The sequence below is a fragment of the Buteo buteo genome, unplaced genomic scaffold (assembly GCF_964188355.1).
Source record: "Buteo buteo unplaced genomic scaffold, bButBut1.hap1.1 HAP1_SCAFFOLD_351, whole genome shotgun sequence".
NCBI classification, from domain to species: Eukaryota; Metazoa; Chordata; class Aves; order Accipitriformes; family Accipitridae; genus Buteo; species Buteo buteo.
Genome location: NW_027439515.1, coordinates 12,300 through 33,180, shown reverse-complemented (window position 1 = coordinate 33,180; position 20,881 = coordinate 12,300). Strand labels below are relative to the sequence as shown.

Sequence of the window (20,881 nt, the reverse complement as noted above, 5' to 3'; positions counted from 1 at the left end):
TTGTCAAACACAGGAGTATCCCTTAGTAAATGATGGGAAGTATCTTATGCTAAAACATGTGGGGTACCCATGGAGTTACTCTAGGATCTTTAAAAAAGACTAAGAAAACCTTAATACAATGCAATATATCTGCTTTTATTCTTTTCTAACACCAAAAGATGTAGTTGAGCTAGCAAAAAAGGGCAAAAACACTAAAAAGGGGCAAAAAAATGTAAACAATTTATGTACCATCTAAGTGACTGTGTCTATATGGTCACTTGGACCTCAGCAACATCTGCAAGAACCTTGAGCTAACGTTTCCCCAAATTAGGCCAGTATTATTTTTCAGAAAATAATGTAAGACGTTATATTCAGTGCCTTTTCTCACGGCCACGCACAAAAATCTTTTTTGAAGACTGATCAGTGAAGGCTAGCTTACGCTCTGGAAAAACATGCTGGAAGGCAGAACACTTCCTCCTTAGATATTAAGAGCAAAACGATGCAGGAAATTACTGATTTATAGTGCTTTAAAACACTTTGTTTCCAGTTCACACTATAAGGTCAAGCCTAAATGCTCTTCTATGTAAATAAAACGGCCTAATATACGACGTCTGATTACTGGATGTCATAGAGGACAATCGCTGATCCCTACTTCATATAAAATGAGCTCTTTTAATTCACCTCACCAGTTTGGGGGATAGGAGAAAGAATGGATGGAAATAACGGCACGCTGTGATTCTGAATTATTTGACTAACGAATAACAGATATGTAGAGAGTTGCAATATAGCCAGGTGACTGCACCATAAAATTTTTGTTGTCAACTCAACCTTCTCATTTTTAGCTTCCTTCCTTGTTAAAAATTGGACCGAGCCTTTTTTTTTTCCTTAGGTGTCTGAATTACATAAGCTACCAGAGTAGAGCACAAAGGTAAGTGACTCAGAGAAAACATGGTTTTGGACAAAAATGTCTGAGTGCTGAAGTACAAAAAAAGCAAGTTAGATCCTGCTGACACCCAGGGAAACAACACAAATTTGTTTTCAAAACTCAGAGTGCTTCTATTTGGATGACTTCACCAGGACCTAGGAAAGCAACGTTAATCATCTTCAAGTTTTAAAATCAACAGTTATAAAAAGACGAAGATCACGTGTTTGGGTTTTTTTCTGAAATACCACATACGAGATCCCTCACTTCACTTTTGAGTAGCATGGATGCAAAAACCTCTCTCCCTCCCTATGGGAAGGTCTTGCGCTACACCCACACCAAGGACCCGTACTCAGCATCCCACCTTCAGCCCCTTTGCCCACCCAATTCTGGAACCTGAAGCCAGAACTGGGTTTGGAGGCTCCTTGCAAGACCCATGAGGGCAACCAGGTGCCTCAGGAGAAGGACCTAACCACAGCCGTGCTGGCCGAGAAACACGCACCCAACCGCCGACTTGAAAGCAAGGTTGCCCAGCTGAGACGTGGGCGTGTGGGTCTTGGGTCTTCGTCAAGATAATGAGGAAGCCAACCCTCCTTTTAAAATGACAAAAATTAAAAAAGTAACATGACCTAAAAGAATGTCAAAATTTTGAGAACAATTTGGATGATTTTTTTTTTTTTTTTGTGCTCAGATACTCCTGAGTACAGGGAGCAGATGCATTTATGAAAATCAAGATATTTGCATGGCCTCTGGTGTCTCTTTCCTCTGTGCAACACTTGCTCTTTGACCACTTACCTTCCGGTGGTATTTCTATGGACATATAACTAAAGGTTGCAACGTGTACAGAAAGGAATGGAAATTACTCTCCCTGAAGCAATAAATCAGTGACATTAGGCAATACATGAAGAGCAGCTATCAACAAAGCAGTAAAACTGACTTAGCTGACAAGGTACATTAAATTACCAAGTGATCAAAACTTATGTTTCCTTTGATCTCATTAGATTACAAATATCCTGCCGTTTCCACACAAAAACCGTGAAATCCTTCAGTAACAAAGTGCTTTTCTATTCAAGCTCTCTGAATTTTTGTTGTGAGAAACTCTTAAGTCACTTGTAAACAGAGCAAAACCAAAGTTTCAATGTTTCTGATGAAAGCCCTATGTTTTACATCCTATTTTGAGAAAATTGAAGTCTTTTGCTCCTAGTTTTACTTCCTGAAATTTAAGGAAAACTAAATTAGCTTCTACAAAATTTCTTTTTTTTTTTTTTTTTTAAATTCCCTTGGCCTTTTTGGAAGAAATTTCACTGAAACATACTCCCACAGAAATCTTACATTTTGCCAATATGTTTTCCAACAAAAAGCATTTCAAACTCTTTCCGCTAGTACTACGATCAGGTTGTGGTACCTCTTTGAGGAATGGCGAAACAGCAGCTCACTGATCGGTGCTTTAAAAGGCATCATACTAATTTTGAAACTTGATCATACTGCGAACTACCATCGTGCATGATTTAACTGAAATATTTGAACCCTGTTTTACTGAAGTTGCATACGACCGTTTCGAACTTGGTACTGTTTACTTTCTGTGGCTCAAGCAAACGCGGGAAGGTTGGGATGACTTGGAAGCTTTCCTCTCCCTCTAAGGAATTTTAAACTGCCAGGCTTATGGAAGCCCCCCAAAATGTTTCCCTTTAGCTCTCAAACTCCAGAGGGCGTAAAGGTCGCACATCACGTAAAGAATGATGCAATCTGGAGTCTGTTGAATTTTACAGCTTCTCCTATTATTTGCACTAGAAAAACAAACCTGAACTGCAGCTTAGCCATTTCTGCTAAACCCACCTTTCACATAGTTTCTACTTTGATCGTTTCCTGCCCTCGGCACACGGTGCAATGCCAAAGCTTAGCACGGGCGAGCTGCATAGACGTGGAGTAAATCCTACCTCTCGCAGGCACGGAGACTTCGGCCATACCTACGGCCTTGAGCACAGCTAGCACAGCTATGGCAAAAGCAACTAAAAAGCGCATTTTGATTGACAGGTCTGTGCAAGAAGAACAGTGCAGATGCACAGCGCGGTCAGACGGATTACATAAACAGTTTCCATTCCCAGTTATACAGATCTCCAAACAACTTCCTCCACCCACCAGAAACTGAAAATAATTTTTAAGAAAGGCTGGGGGATAGAAACAAAGTGTTCACTTTAGAAAAAAAAATAATAAAAAAATCCATTTTATCAACTCTGCTATAGAGGTGAGCTCTTGAAAGGATTATCCTAAAAGAAGTAAAATCCCTATGAAATTAAGAAGTCATAGCTACTATAGAATTCTGTTGTGTTTTAATAAGGAAAACCTGCCTGCCTCTGAAAATTTAGAGAATAAAAAGACTTAAAAAAACCCACAAATTGAGTTGACCTTGACATTTCAACACATTGCTTCTGGTAAGGAAACAGCCCACTTTCACACTGACTTAGGAATATACATTTCAGTTGTTCTGTACATCCATACGTTCCAGTGTTTTGCTATCTCAGGGGAAGACAGACAAAGAACACATGGAAATAGCTGTCAAACTAAAAGGAGTTACTTTGTTTGGGATGCAATTTTACCCTGCTGGCTTCACTTTCACTGTAGAGAAAATGCCCATTTCTGCTTTTGCTTAGTGTGGTATCTGTTATGGGCAGCTCCACTGACTTCACCACAGATATACTGATGTAAAACTCACATAGAAACCAAAGCAAATACGTAAAGTACTACAGCCCAACGTGCGCTCCCAAGTACAGCAAAACAGCAGACAGGAGCCTTACATAGAAACAGCCCTGTTTAAGAAAAGCTCGTACAAGGCACCACAACTCAGATGCAACAAACCATCAGTAGGAGTTCTCTTATGTAGACTTCTCTATTTTGGTTTGTTTTGGTTTTTTTAACTTAACTATCTAACAAGTTCCTCATTTGTCATTCAGTGGGCATTTTCTATAGCTATTGTGAAGCATATGCTTATGCTATAGCAAAAACAAGACAGGTTTTACCATTCACTTCCAATGAAATAAGAGGCTGCAAATTCAGGCATTTCTGAAGTTAGATCCACAAATGACAATCTCAAAGAATCTGAATTCATCTCTCTGCTACCTGATTCTCTATTCTGTCTAACTGCAGGTGACATGAGGTACCTGTACCATATTTGTCTGTGGTTTTCTAATTCTCTAGATTGTTTAACATGAGTCTTTAGACTGTAACATGACAGGGAAAATGGAAACCAATACCAATACTAAAGACAGTTGGCTCAAAGCATCCACCACCCTGAGGTCAGTAAGAAAACTTACAGCATCTTCAAGGGAATCCGGATCGAATATTTGCCATACAAAGCTGTCGCCCTTTATCACCCCGATTCATCTCAAATAGGAAAGCATGACTATGCATGGTGAGTCTGCACTGCTGCTCATTTTTATCTTCCTTTGTGGAAAAACTAATCAGGCATACGTGGCTCTTTTGTTATAAATATCACTGTTTCAAACCATTTATATGACAATAAATTACAGGGTAGTAGACCAGAACCACAGATCTCGCTCTTGAGCTTAGCAGAGGCTTTTAAACCTCATATAGCCAACACTAAGTTAAAGGCTGGCCAAGAGTCAAAACAATAAAATTTGAAAGCCTCAAAGGCGAACATTCTGCCACAGAACTTACAGCACAGTTTCACAACTGGCTTAAATCAGTTTAAGTGCGCTGGTGCTCCTCGAAGTTACTCACCTGCGCTTTCTGCTTCGTCCCTTGCTTTAGCATTAGCACAGCTATGACTGTGGAAATGATGTATTTGTTAGGATTATTTTTAAACCAACTAGTTTTCCTCATTCAGCTGAGTGCGTATATACAGACAGCACAAGGGAAGAAGCAGAGGGGAGTCCTGAAGGGACGGCAGTAGGGTTACTTCGAGCAACAACCTGCATTTAAACTGTTTAAGTCAATCATAGAAACCATATCAGAACCCAATGAATTCAAGAAGTACAGAGAGAGTTAAGGTAGCATTTGTAAGCAGAAGTAGGACCTCCGTGGCCTTTCTGAAATAACGGGTACCTAATCTGCTCATTCTTATCTCATGCCCCCATGTCAACCAACGTTTTCTTTTGTTCTTTCAGAGACGATGTAACTGATAACTACGGAAACTTAGAGCCGAGGAATTTCAATACCACTGCTTCTACCTCACATCTGAAGGATGTGCGTAGCCAAAAGTTCACTTTTTCCACCTATACCACTGAACCACTAAACTACCACAAGACGGCAGCTGAGAAAGTTTGAAAAAGCCCAGAAACGCGAGTAAGGGGGTGCAGGACAGAAGCATGTCCTACATCCCTCCTCCAAAGCTTTGATGTCTCCTTTCTTACCTTCTAGGTATTAGCTGATAGCCACAGTGAAAATAAAACTGCTAAATGTGGTCAACAATGTAATAAAAAAAAAGTTCATAAAGTACTGAATTTATTTCATAAAACTTCAGGATATGGTCTGGAAGTAAAGAGCGGGGGGGGGGGGGGGAAGTCAGCTGAAGTAGTTGTAATTGCTGTTTCCCAGTGCTAATGATATGCTAAATAATCATTTAAGTAATCTTATGATGCAGAATTTAAAGGGGCTATTTGCTGACTTACACATTTAGAAAGTAATAGTTCTTCTCATTAATCAAGTCCAAGTTCTGCTTTTTGGCAGTAGTTCTCCCCTGACAAGCATTTTCATGTCAGTATTTATCTATACTAATTAGCTTACCAGCTTGAACAACTCTTATGAAACTTTATTTTTCCTGAACTTCTTACATTCCAGTTTTGTGAAGGAATGCAAATTAATACCATAGCCGTTTTTTTTTTTTAACTATAAAATAAATCTTATTGAATGACTATGGTAAATTCTTTCAATAACTTAATTATGTTATCCTTTATAAAAAAGAGAATAGGAATGTGACTGCGGGCTTTGTGCTGTCTCTGACACGTAGAGGTTAAAATCCTCTCGTACAAACTCAGAGGCCTCCATTCAGCCAAAACTGCAAGGGGCTGCAAGCACTTGATGTGGTGGTTGCAAGTAATTTGGCATGAATGTGAAATACATCCTCAAGAACTACAGGGATAAATGCCAGTAATTCTGACATGGAACCAGTCTACCTCAATCCTGGCCAGAGAATACAATTGGGCAAAAACTTAAACTAAAGATCTGAAAAATAAAAGTAATTGCCTTAGAATTAAACAAATTAGAAATGTCTTTCTGCAAGTTCTGTCCTCCTGACCCATTTCATCCTGTGTGTTTGGAATAGCTTTGAAAATAATTCATGAAGCTTCTTCCATTTCCTTCCTATCATTTCTAGTACTTGCTTACTATAGCAGCTGATTTTTATTTTTTTTTTTCATAAAACAGTCATGTTTTGCACTTGCAAAGTGTTTTGAATTTTTAGTCACGGAACATTGGGCAAATTTCTGCCAACTACAATTAAACATTGAATTTCTAATCCTATGATTTAGAAAGTATAAGCTTGAGTAGAGCCAGAATTTGCCATAGTGTTAGGGAAAGCCATTTAACTTATTTCCTGCATATAAGGTGGAGAGAAATTTCAAAATTTCCATTGCTCTGAGTATCTTTACAATTGCTTTCTCAGAAAAATTTCCTTTGCACATCAAAACATTTGAGAACATAAGAAAAAACTGCCGCTGGTACTTGCCGTGAGTTACACAAAAAGTGCAACTCAAGAACCTTCATGGAAGTATTTTAGACCCATCTGTTAGTGGCCTAAAACACTGCTGTAACTGCTCATGTGTATTTACAATGCAAACAACCAATCTGCATATTCCATGACACCATTTATATAATTCTAGGTAAACCTAACGTGTTCATTAGCATTAACTGGACCTTTGAGATAGCAAAGCTCCTTTTACTGTCAGACACTGCACATTTCTCTTAGTGCTATCACAAAAATGACTTTCAAACTTGCAGTATTGTGCTTTAAAAAAATTAATCCCATATATTCAATCTCTGTCTCAACTACTGTGGTCAACAAACCAAATAATGCCAAGAACAAGCTCTAAAATGTAAGCAGAGGGGACATATGTTTTTTGAAATGAAATATTCTAAAACTATCTTCAGAACTTGTACAACAAACTCCAGAACATAATTCTGCACTTCTCTCCATCACTGTGCATGGGAAACTTTCCGCAAAACCCTGCCCCAAAAAACTTTTATGCAAAATCAAAATGAAACAAGAATGTCGTCTTTAGAAGGCCTCAAGCAGACTTTTAAGTATTCTGAAGGATTATCTTACGCCAAGGGATACTGCAACGACTGAACGCAGTCCCAACAGCAGCACTTTAGAGGCAAAATTTCACTTCAAAGGAGAGGGTTCCAGCCAGGAAAGCAAAAGAATATGCTTATTTGCCTCTTAGCTGCTTAAAAATTATTAATCAACACATGTCGGTTTTCCTTTCTGCCTGTATCAGCTTTTACGTAGCATTCCTTAAGTAAAAACATGTTCTCTGTAGTCCACTTCTCTTGATAACACTAGGTATATAAAGGACAGTATAGGAAACAGCAAGGAAGGAACTTCAGATAACTAATTGAAGTGGTTCAAAGAAACTGCTTACCCACACAGGGTCACACAACAAATACTGCAAAGAAGTATTTCAGAACTAGAATTTGACTAAAACTGGCACTTCTTAAAGTATGGTTGTCATACTCACCGCACATTTTTAAGAACAAAGAACCAAAGCAATCTGTTGTTCTCACGTTATTTAGAGAGACTGCAACAATAAAATACCTTTGCTATACATATATTTGGGTTTAAAAAGCCCTCTTCTCCATGAATTCAAGAGTAGAGGAAAAAAAAAACAGGACTCTAGCAGCCTGAATTTATATAAAAGGAAAAAATTGTTTCCTCTTTCTGCAAGGAGGAGAGGAGCAGTTGTGTTTCCTACAACGGAAATTGAAACAATTGAAAAGAGAAGCATTTCAAATGCACAGGAATTAAGAACTCTTTATTTTATTCTGAGCTTCCTTTTCCCTTTTTAAGCAATAACACACAGAGAGAAATTATTTTAACTTAGACAACCTAACAGACTCACAGCCCAAACACTTTAGCTTCTCTTGCCTTTTTTTTTTTTAAATATTTGAAAGATTTTTGGCAGCTGTGTATTAGAACATAGCTAGTAAAACAAAAACTAATTGGGAAAACTGGTTCTAGAAGATCAGTCAGACTTTCAGTGGAAAATATTTACAGTTTTCTTTTAACTTTTACTTGTAATTTGTAGGTGTAGTTTCGTCTGCATTTACGCTAACAAGTTTCCTGATACAGAGGAGTCTAACTGGCTATGCAACAGTCATGCAGGATTAGTCTGACTAGGTGAAAATTGTCCGTTCACCATAAATCTGATAATGTTCATTTAAAGACTTGCCTACTGCACAGGAAAATTTTTAAGGGGGAAAAAAAGAGAATTTTCAGTGTGCTAACTCCTTCGCACTGTCTCCGTAGGCGGACACCACCATTGCGTTTTACGGTGGCAGTAAGCCCCTTACCAGAAGCAGCCTTAGAGTCACTAAGGAGTGTCTGAGCAGGCAAATCCTGAAAGGTAACCGAGAAGGTCAGAGTTCCCGGCCCTGCTTTCTCTGTACCTACTTCCCCATAGACTTCTGGAATTAAGTCTCTTAATAGATCCTTTTGCTTGGCAGGAATCTAACCTAAAAATACAAAGTTTTAATCTTCCTACATTTTTATCGCATTCACTAGCCACTGCAATTATCTGAATATCATACTTAATAAAATGTTCTCCATCCAAGGACTTCAAACTATATTTAACAATTAAGGCGGCCTTGCATCCCAGTGAGGAAGCGAATGAGCTCTTACATGGAGGGAAGTTCAAGCACAAAGTCATAGAAAACTTTGCCAGGATTGGAACAGAAAATCTGTGGCAGAGCCAGAAAAAGTCTTCCTGGCTCCCAGCCCTATGTCTCAACCATAATAAATTCCTTCCTGTACATACAGATGCCCAAAGAGAAACTCCAGTAGATAGGCTAAAAATGCTAAAACCCATGAAAATGGTGGGATAAATAATAATACTTAGGGCAAAGAAAATACTGTCCTGCCAGGGTTTGTCTTCACTGCAACAGATAGCACAACTTCTTTTGCATAAGCTCGCTTAACCGAAGTGAGAACAAATGCCTGTACCGTGATACAGGTGTGCCTCCAAAAGCAGTAAGGTTAGTTATAGAATAACGGAGTTACACACAGTGCTTTGTGCATCTGACAGCCTCGGTGTAACAGTGCATACTCTGGGTTTGGAAGCACTGTAAGAATTTATTACAGTGTTATTCATGGCAAAGTTGGTTTTTTTTCCTCTAAAGAGCTTTCAGTAGCGGCATCAGCACCAGACTAAATGCAGTACACAGGACGAGTTCAAAAGTCATTTCACCTTTAACTACGACTTCTGTCTGATTCCAGCACTGAAGGCCAGGGTAACACCAGAAGAACACGCAACACTGGCCGAAACAACTCCAAAGGCTTGGAAAGCCTTCCAGTACTTGTTTTATTTCAGTGAAATATTTCTTTACCACTCTATTTGGACTTCTGAATTTCAGGGATTCTGCCCCTGTGTCCTAAACGAGAGCCAACAGCTCTGTACTAGCACACTGCCGGGGTTACAAGGACTTTTCCTTCTCACCCCCCTGTTCAACGCTGGAATCGGTTTGCCTCACAAATCCAAGATCGCTCAAGGGCGTAAAGAGTCCTAGATACCTAAACTCAGGTATCTCAACCCATGTAAGCAGAGATAAGTGGTAACCGTCCGAAGGAGTGTACAAAAATCTGTTCGTTGCTGAAGCAAGAGACGATCCCAAGCATCTCAGCTCTCAGCTTTAAGGAGCCCGTGCTCGCTCTGCCTCCGATGCCTCTTCAAGAGCCAGAGGAAACCTGTTGATGGAAACGCAATCTTTGCTCATCCAGCAAACGACAAGTCCTAACCCATTCCCGTCTCTGATGCAGAAAGGCAGACAGACTTACGTACGCATCTCCCTGCAGCGGCGTTTCCTTTAGAGAAAAAAAAAAAACAAACTAAAACCCCTCAAGCGTACAGGGCCCTCGCCGCAGCTGCTTCCTCCTCCTCATCCCAAAGGAAAATCTGCCCACGGTGAAGGAGCACAAGCAAGGGCATTACCACATCAATTCTTCCTCCATCATAACCAATACAGCTTTTAAATTTTTTTTTTTTTTTTTTTTTTTGTTTTGAAGCATTGGGGCTCACTGAAGGCTCTCCCAAATCCCATGGCGCAGAGCCAAACGTCTTAAAAACGCGACCTAACGAAAGGAAAGCGTGCGACGAAGTCTCCCGGCCGCTCGCGCCGGAGCCCAGCCTGAAGGGAGGCTGCTCTCGATTCCCACGGCGCGCTAACGCAGGTTCGTCAGCTCGGAGAAGCTCGCTGCTTGATAGCAATCGGCCACCTCTAAATTAAGAAAATGGCTGTGCGAGTCACTTTTGCCCTTCACGCTCTTACGCTAAAATGACTCAGACCACCCGCTCAATCATATACCTCCTCACTGAAACACAATATGAAGCAAAAACCTGTTAAACTCGGGGTTTCCAAATTTTCTTCTGCAGGTGGAGAAACCCTGCAGCAGAATGCTGTTTCTGGAAGTATATCAATATCAGCTAGTTCTTCAATTAGGGTAAAGTGCACGTACTGTTCTGCACCAGAAAGTTGCAGGGGCGAGAGAAAATCCTAAAGACACCAGAAGCACATATCCGAGCCCCTAAAATACAGCTCTGAGCAGCACCCACGTTCGTAACAGGAGCAACACCACTGGCCACAGCACGCAGGGGCTCTGACGGACGACTGAAGGCTGAGGATGCACCCTCGCGATTGCTCTAAAGCACATTTATGGTGGAAAAAATGAAAAGTGCTCCCGAGACATCCCCACCCTGTCTCTGCGCACCCACACCTTCGCCCAAACAGAAAATCCAAGTACTCATGAATAAGAGACATACACTCATTTCCATTAGTTTCTCTCTCTAAAGGTGAATTCTTGCTTGAGGTCTTGACACATGACGTCAAATTTCTGTACTTCAGGGATTTTCATTCCAGTAACTGAGCCTGCCCCACGCGGTTTTTCCGTGCAAACAAAGCCGGACCAGGAAAACCGAGCTTAGAGCTCCCACGGCCCGATGCAGAACTCGGGAACTCTGGCAGGAAAACTCCCCTTTCACTGTGCAAGGCTGCCGGGAGCAGAAACAAAATTTAACCACGTGACACTACTGCTTTTGTGAGGAAAGCCAGGTAAGGCAACTTTATGCTAAGATACCAGTTAAGTTGGACCCACAGGAGACTCTGCCAGGCTCACATTTTCATTTCTCGCTGACTTAGAAGTAGAAAACGCGCTACGCTTTATGGTTAGGTATGAATTTCAAAAATAGTCGAAAAGGTTTCCGGTAGTTTCTTCCTGTAGAAGTGAAACTGCTTGATTTCACCTCAAAATCAAGGTGAAAGAGTTTCACAGAAGAAACTTACCAAGGAAGCTTGAAATAAAGCAAGACCCATTTTTGCATGTTTGTGAATTTTGTCTGACATACCTTACATTAAGAAACTACGCCAAACCCCTGTGAAGTGCTACTATTTACTCTCCTTTAGAGCAGACTAGAAAGGTTTTGCCCAGAGCCTTGCTTAGGTACAACTGATTAAAATCTCGTTCAAAAGAACCATGCCACCCAGCCAGATATGAAGAGATTTGTTATTCTAAGACTTAGAAATAGACTGGTTTTGATGCCAGATGTGAGTCTATCCAAGCTGTTGTTAAATAAATGGGTCTGTCTAAACTGAGATTTATCTCATATCTGCCCCTAAAGGCAGTAAGAGCTGCTTTTTTAATATTTACTTAACAATTTAATTAGTTACAACATGTTTTCGTTTCATTAATCAGTGACTAATGGGAGTATTTTGTGCATGTGTGATAACTGGCCCCCTTTAAATTATCAGAAACAATTGCATAGTGCAGTATTTATTTTGGTATATTAATTCTGTGCTTACATATTGAAGAAAATGCTTTCTGTACCACAGAATTTAAAAAAAAAAATGAAGCATTTTTTTTTTTGTAAGAAGAACCATCTTTCTGATTAGGAATAGAGCTTGGGATATGCTTTCTAATATGGAACAAGTTAAAAATTTCTCCTTGCACTGCAACACATCTCAGTCCTGGGAATATCCACGAGCAACCCACAGGCTCATATTATTTATGCCTCTCTCTTTCAGTAAGTATTTGGTGAAATGATTTAATTACCTATCAACATTACTTTGTCCCTCCTGAGGTTTGTACTGGTGTATTGAGGGAATCGAGGTAGGACTGCTCAGGTGAGTTCTGGCAATTAACGCATTATCTGTCACAAGCAAAGATATCTATCGAAAGATGCATCCTCCATCAAATAAAATGTAAAATAATCCTATATAAAAGAAAATATAAGATCCCACAATCACTACTATCTCCAAAGAAGAACGGGAATTTCAAGGCGCGTTATTCAGGCGCTGAAAAGTCTCTTCCTAACTGAAAAAAAAAGATTTTGCGAGGAAGCTTTTGGCCCCCAGGACTTTTCAGGGAGCAGGGAAAGAGTTAAGCGGAGGCTGCAGCCGCAGCGCTGCGCTGGTGACCATTTGCACGCCTGCAAGGTACAGTCCCAGCAGACGCCTTATCAGATGAGGGGAAGGCAAACAAACCGAACTGAAACCATTCTTCAAACCCAGCCCGACCTCTTCCTCCGGTGATGTCACGCTGCTAATTGCCCCGAGATCTTTTCCCTCCTCTCCAGAAGGAGCCGGGCTGGCGAGAGGGACGCCAGGGCTGTGCTCTGCAGGAACAAACACGCTCTGGAATTTCGGTTCTGCCTTCGCAAGCCGCTTGCTTCCCACCCCGCGAAAGCTCCTTTTACAGAAGGAAAGCCGAGGGAGAAACGCGAGCGCCGACGCTTTGGGGAAATCCTTTTTTAAAGCCTACGTTCCCGGCAAATTCGGATGGACGAGGCTTCGCTGTCGTGATCTGCAGCCCAGAATAAGGCAGAAAGTTCTACGACGGCTTCATCGAATCGAGGGGGGGGAAATGGAACTAAGCAAGCTTTGGGATGACCTCATCCGCCACAAATGATACGGGTTTTTGACTTTCAAAGACCTGCTATGTGATTACAAATAGCGCTCGGAAGAGAAGAGCGACGTCCCGGTGATTGCTGCTGGAGATGAGCTCCCCTGCCGCAGAGCCTGCGTTTCTCCTCTGAAGCTGTACTGTGCAACCAGCTAACCAAATACATCTGCAAGCTATTCTGGAATTTAAAAAAAGTTGCAATAAAAATACCAGAGAAACCTCCAAATCACAGGAATTTTAAATACACCATTATAATGGTAAGTTCTAATTGTTCCACTGAGGACTCCTTTAAATATACTTTATATGGGTGTATCTTTAGTATGGTGTTTGTTCTCGGCCTCATAGCAAACTGTGTTGCTATCTACATTTTTACTTGTACACTAAAAGTGCAAAACGAGACTACGACTTACATGCTTAATTTAGCAATATCGGATCTGCTTTTTGTGTTTACATTACCCTTCAGGATTTACTACTTTGTAGCGAGAAACTGGCCATTTGGAGACATTCTTTGCAAGATTTCTGTCACCCTCTTTTACACAAATATGTACGGGAGCATTTTGTTCCTGACTTGCATCAGCGTAGATCGCTTTTTAGCCATAGTACACCCCTTTCGATCCAAGACTCTCCGAACCAGAAGGAACGCTAAAATTGTCTGCGCTGCAGTATGGATAACCGTGTTAACGGGCAGCACGCCGGCAAGCTTTTTCCAGTCTACAAACCGCCGTAATAATACTGAACAGAGAACGTGTTTTGAAAACTTTTCGGAGGACACGTGGAAAACCTACCTATCCCGGATTGTTATATTCATTGAAATAGTTGGGTTTTTTATTCCGCTCATCTTGAACGTGACCTGCTCTACGATGGTCTTACGGACTCTGAATAAACCGCTTACATTAAGTCGGAATAAATTAAGCAAGAAAAAGGTACTCAAAATGATTTTTGTCCATTTGGTGATATTCTGCTTCTGCTTTGTGCCTTATAACATTACCTTAATACTTTACTCCCTTATGAGAACGCAGACCTGGATTAATTGTTCAGTGGTAACTGCAGTCAGGACTATGTACCCCGTCACCCTGTGCATCGCCGTTTCAAACTGCTGTTTTGACCCTATAGTTTATTACTTTACATCGGATACAATTCAAAACTCGATAAAAAAGAACCGGTCCACTAGACCACGGGACATCAGATTCTCCGAAAGGCCAGTTTCAGAGAACTTCATTCAACACAGCCTTCAGACCATAAAAATGAAAATATTTGATAGTGACTCTACAATATAAAATGTATTAAAAGACTGCTGGGACTAAACTGGAATTAGAAGCCTGCACATTTCTTCAGCTGCGGAAATATATTCTGATATGTATATGTTATGCTTCCTTCACATCCGAAAAGTTTATGATAAGACTGTAAAAGTGTTAAGCATAATAGTACACAGAAGAAGTATTTTAAGAATTTGTGTCAAACGTCTGTTCTGACAGCTCGTATGTTAGAAATGAACTTTTGGTTTTGGATTAGGTCAACCAAAGTCCAAAGACTGTCGAGTCAAACACAAAAAGTAGGTGGTTTTTTCCTGAAGTTAAAACAATTGGTCATTTTTAATAATGATATTGGTTTCCAAGTTATGGAGGACGGGGGTGAAACTACCTGGTTTAAACAGCACCGTATTGATCCTATCACCCCAGCTACAGCGCCTGCTCCGAAGTTTCCTCTTCTCCCTCTCTTACTCCTCCCTCCCGACTTTCTCCCCGCACCTTCCTTCTTACGGACCATTACGTTCATAGGAGGCTTCGATCAACGGGCTACGAGAACTTTGTTTCTCCCAGGTTTATCTGATAAAATACATGCTCTCTCCATGAGCCTGGCCCCCATAAAGCAATTAAATCTTCTGGTAGTTCAGGGCATCTGGAAACAACTCGGACAAACTGGTTTTTCTTCTCACCTCTGTCTCAAATGCCTGTGTAATTATAACAAAATAACCTCTGATGACTGAAGTTAGTGCTTTAGGTACAGTAGCACTTTATTAAAACTCTTTCGTGGGAAGTTCAACTCAACACGACTTTTGAGCAAAATAAGGTAATTCAATCTCAAAGTAGTAGTTTCTTAGAAAAACATGACCTTTGCTAACTAGAAATGAGCATGTGGATGAACCCAAATATTTCTTCTAGGAAACTATTTGGCGTCCCATAAAGAAATTCAAGACACAGTAATTTAGAGTGAAACTTCCTCTCAATCTTTTGTGTCCTAGAAATATTTTTAACATGGGCATTTAAAATTTCAAATGCTATTTTCTTGCAAACTTTATAAAGTATAAAAATAAATTACTTGGGGGTACATGCTAGCAAAATTAATTGAGACACTTTGAAAAGTCAAAGCCATGTGAAAGGAGAAATATATGTATATTACTGTTACAAACAGGAATATATAGACAAAAGTGCTTTAAAACGTCCTGCTATGTATGTTTCCCAGCTATTAGAACACTGCATACATTTTCCTCAAAATTAATTTAATATCACTGTAAAATAAACAAATATTTAAGAGGTAAAAGTAAGTAGTAAGTGTTGTTTTTTCCTCCCCCAAAACAATGGAGTCAAGACTAAGAACCGAGTTAAAATGAATTTGCACTTTAGATTTAGGGCAGTCAGTTGCAACACAGATACAGCACTGAGGCATTTTTACTTCAGGGCAGTATACGGAAGCATCTCAGAGAAAACACATATTGAGCTGTCAGAGCGTACGATATGTTATCTGATTGAGTTCACTTCCCTTTGCAAAGCTTTTGCTTAATTGTTATAAATCAACTGTACATTGCCTACTACTACTGGAAGACTGAGTTACTCAAAGACTGCTGCTAGAAACTAATGCTGATTGAATTTTAAATTTAACAGCATTTTAAATCTTTATCCACACAACTTACGAAAGGAAAATTCAAATAGTATGAGCTTATGCTACAAAGATAGCGTAGATATGTCTGCATAATATCTGAAAATAGGCAGTTATCTTAGTTGGGAATCCTAAACTTTCTGATTCATATCTGACTTCAGAAAAATGCATGAAACCCCCAGCACGAGTGGAAATTCTATATGTTTTCCATACGGCACTGACAAATCCAAAGTCACTGACATTCAAAGTTCAAAAGCCAGATATGCATCTCTAATGCATCTCTCTCTAAAGAGCCTGTTTCACATTACACTCCCTCCAAAGACTTTGAGACTAAAATCCTTAATGTCACCGCCGGGCTACGTGCCCGGGCTACTGCTCTCCCAGTACTTGGCAAAGCTGTTACTAGGTTGAGTGACAACTTGTTCAACAACACCTCTGCGTTACAGCAGCGAGCACCCCGCAGCCTCACCCTGATAAAGAGAAGCTGCTTTCTGAGATTATGGAAAAGAAAAAAAAAAAAAAGAAAAAAAAAAAAAAGAAATCACTGACTTCAAAGCAGAACAAGCAGATAAAGCCGCACGTACGGGTACTCCCCTTTAAACCAGACTCTCCTTGGTGTGTATTAGCTCAGAGAGCCTGGGGAAGCATGAAGAATAGCTCTTTCTGCCGTGCACTCACTCTCCAGGGCAGTTGCTTCTGCTTTTTGCGACAGCGTAGTGCAACACAGTACAATAGCTTTCCGACCAGTTAACAGCTTGGTATCTCAAAAATGTTTGAGAAAGCTTTATATTTTTTATTGTTAAACATACTTCACTCTTTTCACAGGGGAAAAAACTCCCAACAAAACAAAACCACAAAACCAAAAAAGACGACAGTCAAAAAAGCAACATCTGTAATTTAGAGAATCTGACCATTACTTGAGAAATTCCTGATCTGACCGATTCAGAAGAGGGTGGGGTGAACCTGTACCTCCCACTACCAGCTATTCAGGACTGGATGAGGTTTTCTCCACCTTTTCCAGTTCTGCAACAAGATTATCCTGGAGAGCTGTGGATGCAGCAACGTTTTCACCGGCACATTCCTGAATACCTGCACTCCCTCCCTCTGCTCCTGCCTTTTATACCAACTCTTCTGTCGCTCTGGTAAGAGCTTATGCCAAAATTTAAATCTAGATGAGGGGTTATGCTCTTAAGTCATGCCTAGGCATCTGAAATAAAAAAAAGGTTTATATTGTCAGAGCTCCTGAGCACCTGAATGTGTTGCATCCAGCACTTCCTAGAAGTACATTATTTTTACTCATATGCTTATAGAGGGAGGGTTAGGAGTTCAGTTTCAGGATCAAAACTCACAGATTTGTTCTTTGTAGTCTGGTTTCTTCATCTACAGAGTGCAGATACTGTACACTTATAACAATAAAAGCAGTGAAAATTTGGTTGCTTCCGAGCATTTTTTTGATCTACACCAAGGTAGGCAGCCACTGATAACTAGATAATTAACCAGCAGTTTCAAAAAACAAGGAAAAAGAAACAAACTTGCTATCAACACCTCTGATATACCTCAACATACCACTACTTTAGAAGCAAAATATTTCCCATTTTATACTTTTTATATTCTGCTTGAAATTTTAATTTCTGGCTTTCTCAGGAACAGAACGCAAGTCAAAATTTGTTTCACTCAGTATACATGTCTTTGACATTCAAAGAAATACCAAGTCAAATACGTCTTTATAGTTTTCATCTAGAAGTGCTTAAAAAAACCCCACAGATGATACTTCAGGTGGGTAAGAAATCCTTAACCGGAATCAACCTCCAAACTTTTATTTCTACAGTAAGTAACCTCAGTCAGAGAAATGCAAAGATTGAAAAAGAGCTTACAAGATCTGGTAGAAGATACGAATGGCTGTAGCGGATCAGACCCCAAATTTTCAGCTAATCGACAGTCCTGCCTCCCAGCGTGGCCAAGGCTGGGTCCTGGGGAAGAAGGTAACAGCAGGAGAGGCACACGACGGCTTTCTCTCGTCCAAGTGCTGTCCCACCTCACCAGGCGTATCTCAGGACCTTCTGGGTCAGATGTGTTTGTGTCCTCAGCAACGCCAACGTTTTTCCTTCTGTGAGCCCGTCCCGCCTCCCTTTGAACTCATATAAAGTTTTTAACAACCGCAGCATCCCGCCGTAAAAAGTTCACATTGTATGTGTGCGTGCGGAGGGGGAACCAAACCAAAAGAACCAAACCTTTTGTTTCAAACCTATGAGTTTCATTACTGCCTCCTCGTTTCTTTTGGAAGAGGCAAGGAGCACTTGATTGCCATTCAGCCTTTCCATGTCACTCCTGATTATACAGTCTTCTGTCATCTCTTGCAAATGAGAAAGTGATTTTCGTTTGTAATTTCAACCAGCATCATCGCCAAAGATGAGATTTTCAGAATTACATAAAGAACTCAGCTAAAATTACAGTGAACTCAGCGAGGTTCACTTTGAGACTGATAATTTTGAAAATTCCACTTGGACATAGTATCCTCTAGCACTATTTATTCTTCCAAGTTATTTTCTAAGAGTTTTATCAATGAAGAGCAATTTGTTCATACTTTTCCAGCAGTAAATGTAATATTATGAGGTTCTTGCACCTAGGCAGACCTGTAAATCCTGAGAAGTTCCCTTTTTTGCTAGACTATTATCATTTATACCTCAGGGTTACCAGCATTTGAGCATTACTGACAAAATGAAAGAAGATACATTTCAAAAGCTAAGGCAAAATGTAAATCAGAATGATTCTAAATCTTCCAGTTGTAAATGCCTGGACTGCATTTGTTATCCAATTATCAGAGTGCTGAAAAAATTGTATAAATACCACTGAATTAGCAAGTTTTCAGAACGTACTCAATAGAGTTCATTTAAGATGACTGCAAATTCAGAAAGCCATGCGTGCGCAATCTAATACTTCTGCAAGAAGTTAGATGGAGAAGTTTGTTCCAATCCTCCAATTCTGCTCTGACACTGAAGCCTTGCACATTTATGGCCTCCCGCCCATCCAGTTCCTGTTATACAACTGCTTATAAAGCAAGCCCAGTTTTTCCTGTAACAAAACTGAATTTATCAACAAAATTAAGACAAGCAAAAAGAAGCCTGTACGCATCATCTGGTCTTCTATAATACCTACCATTTTGTTGGAAAACTAAAAATTCCAGAACTGAGAATTTATATTTTAAATTATTTTTTCTATTCAACAAGCAGTCTGTCCACCCTAGTTGTAACAAAACTAAAAGCTGTCCTGCGCTAAGAAGGGGTAAGTTTTCTACATTTTAAACATGAGAATCAAACTGCAAGCAACAACAAAGGCAGGCCTCTAACAAGAAGTTCCTGTCTTTTTATGAAGAGATAAAAGAATAATTTTCCACACACATAGCTTTAATATTTGCCTTAACTCCACCTTTTTTAAACAGTGAGTTGCTGCCTTAAAGAAAAAAAACCTCTTAAATAACAATGCTAGTAACAGGAGGCACCCAAAATTAATGCCATTATCTTGGGAATAACATTATCTCACATGAAAACAACTGTGCTATGTTAACTCTTCTGCTTTTCACATGAATTCTGCAAAAATTGCTGCTTTATGAAAGGAAGTCAATTGTACACGAGTTGCAAGTCATCACCCTTCTGTAAAATTATGCAAAATTAGATCTACTAATTTTTGGAAGTTTGTCCTGGTAAGCACTTCCTAAAAGCAGCTATTGATGTAATAAGAACTGAAGACACTCCTAGTCACTAAGGAGTGATACTGGATTATAAAAAATTTACCATTCATCACAGCATCAAGAACTACACTTGACTAAAGTTGGAAGCATCTATAATAAAACTCTGATGCTTTTATGAAGTAATGAAGAAAGTACCCACAACACTGCAGCTACTTCTTAATGAAGCAATTTGTTAAGTATATAGCAAACATGGCAAAAAACTGAGAATACAGACGGCGAAGCAAGTACCAAAATATCTGCCTTTTGAGCCCTAACAAAAATATCTTTTGTTAATGAAACCAAATCTGAAAACTCTTGGTCTGCTTAAGTTATTTAACAATTTTTATGCGTGAAAGAAACTTTACCATATATACCGCATGCTCACGTTGTGTTTTACATGCTCCTGTGGGTGGGTAAGTGCAAAAAACCAGCAGCTATTTCTGTCCAGGTAAGATCTGTGAGTTCCTCTGAGCTGCTGGAAGGTGCAGCAGGCACAGAGAGAGCGTGCCAAGCGCAGGCTCTGTTCTGGGCAGGATGACACCCAAAACGGGAAGGACAGGGTGATGACAGCTCCGGTACTTACCCAAGCCAAGTTCAGACTAGGTACAGCCTAACTGGGTAAGCCTGACGTCTCTTTTCAGGGGTTCGGGAGAACACCAGGCGTTCAGGTCCAGACGTTAGTGGCACAGCACCCAGCTGTACCGCAGGCGCTGAGCAGCCTGCGCCGGACCCATTCTGACAAGCAAACCCAACCCAGATGAAGAGCTTCGACAAAATCCAGAGGGATTACCTTTCTGGAGGACGGTGAACACTATGCCTACTCAACAGCTGTAAACAGGGGAATCCTCATCCCTGACAAGGACTTTTTATTACTGGAAAGGTCCTGTAAAACATACACTCAGTGATACAAACATATAACTGAAGTACTAAACACTTACACAGTATAAAAGCAGGCACAAAAGCACTCACTTGGCCTACAAAAAAAAAATTAAAAACCAAAACAAAACCCATGCATTTTTGCATGCAACAACTTAAAGAAAATGCAGCAAGCAAAGAGACAAAAACCCACTTCCAATGACATATAACAGGCAGTTTGAGTTTGACAAGATACTGTTATCCCCTTAAGCGCTTGAAAATTGAGCATATAGCTGGAAAAACCCTCCACATTACAATGTTTGTCTGGCACCTACTTCGCTTCCTAACAGAAGCTAATTCTATCTTCCACAGAAAAGTTAACTACGGAATGGCTCAA

The 20,881-nt window shown here is 40.1% G+C and overlaps 2 protein-coding genes across 3 annotated transcripts in view; one reads left to right on the top strand and one right to left on the bottom strand.

The window, feature by feature from the left end:
- The window catches only part of LOC142028416 (retinoblastoma-associated protein-like), a 51,029-nt gene that overhangs the window by 18,112 nt on the left and 12,036 nt on the right, over positions 1-20,881 (bottom strand). The gene's annotated exons all lie outside the window — the stretch shown is intronic.
- LOC142028417 (lysophosphatidic acid receptor 6) lies at positions 12,704-15,542 on the top strand. Its single transcript, XM_075022288.1, has one exon. The coding sequence runs from the start codon at positions 13,280-13,282 to the stop codon at positions 14,300-14,302; it is 1,023 nt and encodes a 340-aa protein (XP_074878389.1). The 5' UTR covers positions 12,704-13,279; the 3' UTR covers positions 14,303-15,542.

Coding starts and splice junctions, on each gene's coding strand:
- LOC142028417 (XM_075022288.1), top strand. CDS start 13,280: ATGGTAAGTTCTAATTGTTCCACTGAGGACTCCTTTAAATATACTTTA.